The 7,933-nt window shown below is 34.4% G+C and overlaps 1 protein-coding gene across 1 annotated transcript; it reads right to left on the reverse strand.

The window, feature by feature from the left end:
• Window positions 1–727: 727 nt before the first annotated feature.
• Window positions 728–7,293, reverse strand: LOC132909480 (adhesive plaque matrix protein). The gene is made up of 4 exons (XM_060964336.1): window positions 7,183–7,293; window positions 5,369–5,463; window positions 3,896–4,276; window positions 728–3,305 (listed from the first exon to the last, which is right to left on the reverse strand). The coding sequence occupies exons 1-4, from the start codon at window positions 7,192–7,194 to the stop codon at window positions 3,089–3,091; spliced, it is 705 nt and encodes a 234-aa protein (XP_060820319.1). The 5' UTR covers window positions 7,195–7,293; the 3' UTR covers window positions 728–3,088.
• Between the last annotated feature and the right edge of the window lie 640 nt (window positions 7,294–7,933).

Genomic DNA, 7,933 nt, shown 5'->3' on the forward strand with positions numbered 1-7,933 from the left:
AGAGCGCAAGGTCGGTCGTTTTGGAAATACGGCTGCTATTACCAAAACATGTTCAGTTTTCGTTACTCGAGACGCAATAACAAAAGGTATCAAATTATGGAAAGCTTCTTTTGTTGAATTGGAAAGTTTTGGTCTTTCTCATAATATTTTGGAAGAAAGTAAGTAATTATTATAAGCACCTATTTTAAAGAGAAAAGTGGCTCCTTGTTGAGAAAAAGTCCATTGCAATTTGATTCATGAATTATTTGTAAAGTGCGTTCATATATTTTTCATTTTATTTTTACCAATTGCAACCGCAAAAATAATGACGATATAGGTATATATAAATTAAAAAAAGAACAAATGGTAATTTAATAAGAAAACTTAATGTTATTTCAGCACTTTATAAACATGTTTGAAATACTTTTATGATGAAAACACGAACGAGAATAAAATATTTAACGCAATAACTAAGATAAGAATAAACAGTATCAAAAGTAGGGGATAACAGACAACAAATTGTATTACCCTTTTATTCCCACATGATATAATATAAATTTCATAGAAATAAAATAAAAATGAACTATATGATTATAGATTCTCGTTAATAAAACATATGGAGATTATAGAATATTATCTCATATATTTTACATACAGAGCTGCATCAGATTTATTGCCACGTGCAAACCTATAAACTATCTGCATATTCAACATTTCCCATTAAAAAATCTTATTAAAATGCACAACAATTTTGCAAAAGTTTTTTATTACACAATACATTAAGTTATCATAAAACAATGAATGAAATTGATACACGAAATAATATTAGTATCCCTAACATACAAATACATGCACTTTCTTCCATCAACTTATAAACAACTATTCAAAACGTTTCGAAATTCCTAACTACTATAAACGTCCAACGTCTACTCTATTATTATTACATTATCTATGCTGCATTCTGCATGTCTACCGATTTCTGTATACACATTCGAGGACGATTAATTGGTCAATACAATGCATTTACGACTACCATGAATTTCACAGAAAAGATAACCAGTCGGGTAAAATGCAAATGTCTCGTCGTCGATTGTTCACCACAGAGAAATCTCGCGGGCATAATCGCGACACACGAAGGTGGATCGCCGCCTACGTTGGACGTTGAACGAGTCGTTTGCTTGCATCGTTCGATCGATAGCATCGGAAGGCCACACGTAGTTATGCCAACCTCGCGAATTTTTTTACCAACGTGTCAAGTTCAGCCATGGTTGCATTCGTAATTCCACGCGACAAGATGATTAACATTGACGGGAATTATGATCAGGATTCCATTTCGCATAACTCACGAATTGTTCATCCTGTTCGAAGGTGAGGCGGAAGAACGAGGCTTGTTCCTCGACATTCCGTTCTTTCTCGATTTTTCTCTCGGAATATTGCGTATCTTTTAATCCTCCAATTCTCATAAGCATCTACTAGGATACATTTTTTTATTTATGCTATAGGTGGTATAAACAAATTGATATTTTATAGGCTCTAATGCATTTTAGTATCGTATATAGTTATAGTATAATATCTATTTCAATAATTTTAAGATTAAATATACTATCAATATTATGACATAAAAATTAAGAAATCAATAAGTATGGATTTATAGACCTTCGTTTGTCACTCGTATGATAAATGGAGGAAGTGGGAAGTCACAGTGATCAACTTAGTAAATGAAAAATTAGAAATTGAACTAAAAAATGAAACGATATCCTTAAGCGTTATATGATCAACTTTCATACCGATGAAATTAACAAAATTTCCAACATTTTATCTTGTACCATAATCTGTGCTATGAGAGTTAGACGATTAAATTGTAGATACAGATACGACCGTACATAAATCAAGATTTCTTTCCTATTGCCAAATGATATACGCGAAGTGGACAATATAATCGTGAAACATGATGCCTTGAGCGTTTAGGTGACACAGAAAAAACGGCTAAATAACAGGAAATGTAAATAACCGACAATGAGTCATAGAAGTAAGAACGAAGAGGTAGACAGAACAAGTAAAAAGAACTGGTAAGAGAAGAGGTAGAAAAGTGAGGAGGAGGTAGAATTTTACAAAGGAACTACTTTCAGAGTCTAACTGGACATGTTGGAGTATTACCAAGAGTTTGGAAGATAAGTAAGAGTGAGAATCATGTAGAATATTAAGTGGCAGAATGTCTTCCTGAACATAGTATTCTGTGTTCTGTAGATTGTTATCTTGAATATTGATGCGTTCGATGCCATATTAAGATATGGGTGATTTATAGCAGCTCTACAAATTATTATCAATACGAAAGCTCAGTTGATTTATATCAACATTCTGCAGAAGAGATTTCTAGGAAATTTTCGAAAGATAAAACGTAGATGTAGAAGAATATCGAAATGTTCTATGAGACGATAGAAGATAAATTACACCATGGAGATACTTCTGTTTAGTTAACATTTGAAGGACGAGAAATTGAAGTTTAATACAATGTTTGTTATTGTAATGGATTATTGTTTCATACTGTTGCTCTTATTAAAAGGAGTAAAAAAAGAACGGAACTAAACAGATATTGTTTTGCGTGAGATGAATATTTTAGATGCCGCTTATATACGTAAATATTATTTAAACAATTACAGGAAGAAACTTTAACTTTCTCATAGTTCGTACAAAAGAGTATCCCGATCTTTATAGTTTTTAGATGTCATCGACTAATAAGAATATATTATTAATATGTACGTAGGTTGAAAAGTACGTTTTTAAGAAACAATAGCTATATGTATAAAAATTACATTAACAAATAAAAAAAAAAACAAATCATGAGTATGTCGTCTAACTTGCAAGATGTACGTTTTTAAACTTCCTATCGACATATTAATAAATAAAAGAAATATTTGTCCTTCAAATATTAACATTCACCAAGAAAAGAAACGTAACAGCGTAATTATCAGAAAATCAGCCTAAAATTAATGGTTTGGGAATCGAATAAAAATAAACGAACTGGCCCAAACTACAATCTCTGCAACACGTCCCGGAAATTGCTACGAATAACGCAATATTTACACATGCTAACGTGATCGAAGGATCCCTATCGCCTGTAAGTAACCGAGTAAGAGGCTAACCCGGCATTGGGATCGACGGGTGCCGGACGACCTTGAATTCCGCTTTGAGTCGGCGTGGCTGGATACGCGGGTCGCTGTTGTTGGGCCTGATATTGTGGTTGATATTGCGGTCGATATTCCGGTTGATATTGTGGCTTCGGTTGATATTGTGGCTTCGGTTGATATTGCACTTGCGTAGGATACCTGGAAAGTCGGGGAACAAATTCTGTTGGTTAATTTCATTGTTTAGCCCCGCAAGTCTAATTGTAAGTCAAGAGTAGCTGTCAGTTGTGCAAGTCACGTTCACTGCGCTTTCGACTGATATTCACGTGACATTTACAGGGTTCGTTGTAGATACGTGTTCTTTGTCCACGGAAATTTCTCTTCGAAGGTTTAAAATGAACAATGTCGTTGGTAAAAATCGTAGTTTGTAGCGAACAGAGTTTTTTCCTTCGCAATACCGGATGTGGCTATGAATATAAATTCGGATACACGAATAATATTTCATTACTTTAAGCTAAATTGTTACAGTGAATAACCTATCATTGATATTGATTATTGATTAGATTCATTTAGATTGAAGATTGATCGAATAGAGCAAATTTTCGTTAATAATTAAAAGGTTCTTGAGTCTTTAAAGTTTGTAGTTTAGTTATACGTTAAAATAGAACGACAAAAATGCGATCGTTGTGTCTATATTTCGCAAGGATAAAGAAACTGACTTTCGATCAGAATAGTTAATTTCTTTGGTTTGGATCAGGCAGGGTTTTTTGTTTGAATAATTAATTTTTTACCTGGGTGGATTATAGATCGGTGCCGGAATTGGTCGCGGTTGATTCTGGACCAAAGGTTGACGAGCTTCATATCGTTCTCCGTTTGTATATCGAGGATCCGTGTAATAAACGGAGGGATCCTCTCTATATTGGCCATCGTCCTCGGGTTGATTTGGATTTGCGATACTGTTACCAGTCAAGGTTGGCGGTGGTACGTTTATACCAGAACCTGCTGGCTCGAATCCGCGTCTGGACGCTCCATATTCCACTTCTCGAATATTCCCCGTATCATCGACGAATCCGTATTTTCCATATACTTCTCCAGTTGGATATTTCGATTCGATCTTGTAAGAACCATCCGCTGCCTCGTATCCATAACTGTAGCTACCGTCCTCGTTATGTCTGATCATTATTGAATTAATTAGTACTTGTAGATTTTTTTGAAAATATTTTCTTGAATATTGAGTTACGCGGAATTTTTAATTATTTGAATTTTTGGATTGTGCACAGATGTTGGGAGATATTTTAAAGACAGAAGTTATTTTAATCTTCGTAAAATATTTTCGAAATAGGAATTATACTTATCTTCGTGTTACATTCTTAATTAGTATTTGAGTTTAATATTCGATAGATGTAAGAGATCCTGCATTTATTTATTTCAAATACAATAGCATGTTTTATATGTAGCCTATTATGAAATGTTGTACAATACTATTCTGTAATACTCAACCATATAGTTTCATTGAGTTTTGTTATCCCTTGTATCAGTCACGCTCGAATCGCGTTCAAAGAAAAGTTACAAAAACGCGCGGAAGTAGACTAGTGTGGCAATACTTGTGTAGCAATAACCTATCTATTGCAGCATTGCATGGAAATGTGAATTTGCCCTTGAAACTACGGATAAACGAATATTTTTACGAAACTCTTCGAAGAAACGCCTAACTTGAGGGATGCATGAGCCTTTAACAGTATGCACATTGTATTGCTTCACAATATATTTATCTAGATTGTCATACATTGCACAAACATTGTCACGTGCGAAAATGTTACAATGACGTAACTTTGAAGAAATTAAGATTAATAAATTTAGATTATATAATGGACTATAATATTATATAATAGATATTATATAATAGACTATATAATGGAATCTACATTTTTTACAATATTTTTCCACTCTTCACAAGATGTTAACTAACATTTTGCAATACATAGCATTTCATTATTCTTGGCTACTAATGGTAAAAAGCATAATTAACTTAAGAATATTAAACTTCCTTCTTGGTTAAAGTTTCAGTTTCACGTTCAATGTAACTTGCTACACACCGTCTGAGGTTTTAGTCCTTTCTTAAACCTTGATCGCACAGTTTTAATCGGCAGTTCGAGTCAAGAGATAAATTGTCTCTGATAAAGGAAAGGGGTGAAAGATACATTCGATATAGCGTTGCTTCTAGTCGGCTTAAATCTATGTCGTGATAACGAAACAGTACTCACTTATTTATCTGCTTTAAAATGGGCACCGGCGTGGTCACGGGGTATTGATTGTGCTGGGCGAGCGCAAGGCCGATGCAGAACAAGAGAGACAGCACCTGGTGACACAAGTTTGCATAAAATCACTGGCATTCGCGGATCACTTTCCAATAACCTCGTGCACAATGGAAAACGGCCAAGATTGCGTAGTTTAAATGAACTTCTACTTTTATTTGCCTTTACAATTTATTTCTACAATTTATTTTGCAAAGGAAAGGTCATTCTATTATAATTTACAGTACTCTGCGTTATCCAATACTTTTATCTTATATATGTTAATTAATATTGATTAGTTTTTGATTCGATAAACAATGGAAATTTATATTTCTATAACGACAGAATCATAAGAATTACTTGACTCAATGAGAAAGAAATTGATATTAAACTCTATATTGGAGATGTGTTCAGTTTCTTCAAAGCACAGGAGGCATTCGTACCTTATAAGGTAAATACTAAATCGGGAAAGTAAAAGTAACAAGGTATGTTTGTTAAAGCACCTTTGTTAAAGCGTTAGAAAGGGAAAGGCATAAATCACGCTCCGTTAACCTAGATATTTTATCTTTGTAGTCTCATCAGTGAAAATTCGAACCGCGAATAACAAATTCCAAAGTAACAAATACCAGTAATTCAAAACAAGAAAAATTTAGTGTTAAAAATTACGCGTTTGGTTCAAGTTCTAATAATATTTTAAGAAAACTAATTGGATTTTCAGAAAGATTTGAAAAATACTTATGTGAAGAAAATTTCCTCAAAGTGAAACCAAATATTTTATTCGTTAAACATATATTTCCTGCAATATATATGAATTTATATTATCTACACTACATCTTGCATCGATATCCTTGTAATTTTATTTTTTTATGTACATATATGTCGAAGTCTATAATCCTGAAATTACAAAAGGGGTGAAATTAGGTTTTACTAGCTGCTAATTTTACTCACAATACTCTACAACTTTTCCTTGTTATTATTTTACGATTATATAAAAATAGCTATGCTTATTACTCCTCATTATAACAAAAAGCGAAAGTGGACGTGTTTAAATGAGCCATCAAGCCATGAACAAGGTAACAAAATAATTTGTGGAACTAAGTCTAACACGATGACACAGTTAATGCAAAATAACATCACAAGAAGTGCTCTTCCTAATGAAAAAATCATCGATTAAATGAAAAGTGCATCGCAAGCTTACCATTCACTACATACCACGCATCCTACCAGTAAATAAAAATAAGACCTAAGTTTACAAAAACCGAAAGGAAGGATTTGAAAACTTTGCGAAGCAACTATCTGATCACTTTACGAAAAAATGTTACGAAATTAAAAAACGAAAAGAAACGTACATGCCACAAATAACCATCATCCGTTTAGTCTAGATACCAATACAGTCGAATAACTCGAAACACTGGTTTGATTCCTTCGATTAATTACAACTAAAAAAACACTAGCCCCAATAACAAACCGGTTTATGCCCAATTCCCATATGACTATAACAGTTTAGTTTATCCGAGAAACAATGAAACACCGTGGCAATGAAACACTAATCGATAAGGAAGGAAACCCATTTAGACACTAATACAATCGAACATTAAACTCGACACACTGTCCCAAGACTCAAATTAATTACAACTAAATAAAAGACACTATTCCAAATATAAAATCGATTCTCATATCTAATTATCATACGATTAAAACGAGTCGGTCATTCCCAATAAACAATGAAGCACCGTGAATATGAGACACTGATCGATGAAGGAGGAAAAGCGAGGAATACTCACGGGAAGACGCATGTTTCGTCGCTGATGAGGCAGACGCGATTGTGTTATAGGATCGTGTTATACCGACCGCGAGTCAACTTATATAGGTCCCCTTCGGGAGCGGCGGGGCCCGCCCATGGGCCCGACCACCGCCTCAACCTCGTCGCGATCTAAGTACCAGAGTTCACCGCACCGTAGCACGACTTTGAAAATTTTCTAACACGCCAATTTTCATTCACCGTCGAGCGTGACGCGTCTCCAGGGTTTTCGGTCCGTGATCCTCGTTGCATAAACCCGATCACAGGGAAACCGCGATACCATCGAGTCGTTCCGGACAGAGCTCGACGATTGGGACCACTGCCAGAATCGATGTTTCGGAAAAAGAACAAACTTTCGCACTACCACGTGTGAATTGTAATTCGATCGCTGTTTGCGTGATGTTGGTTGAGAACGTGGCATGGAGAATTGATCGAGAGGAAATGAATTGCACGTTTTATAGTGTTGATCTTTTGCTGTTTGCTATATTATTCTAGTTTAGTTCAGAATAGTCGAATTACTTTACCAACGCGAATTTGTTCTTTTCTTGACCTTGAATATATTTTTCGAAGTTCTTATTTCCGTACAGTCAAATCTTTCGACATCAAGTCGTTTGAATTCAAGTAATTTGACTAATTTGAAGGAGAATTTAGAGGGGATTTGAATCCATTGGATTGCTTTTGTAAATTTGAGAATTATAAGATTCTGTAGATGCAATATCAAAATGTTTTTTACA

This window comes from Bombus pascuorum, chromosome 8, assembly GCF_905332965.1.
Source record: "Bombus pascuorum chromosome 8, iyBomPasc1.1, whole genome shotgun sequence".
Lineage (NCBI taxonomy): Eukaryota > Metazoa > Arthropoda > Insecta > Hymenoptera > Apidae > Bombus > Bombus pascuorum.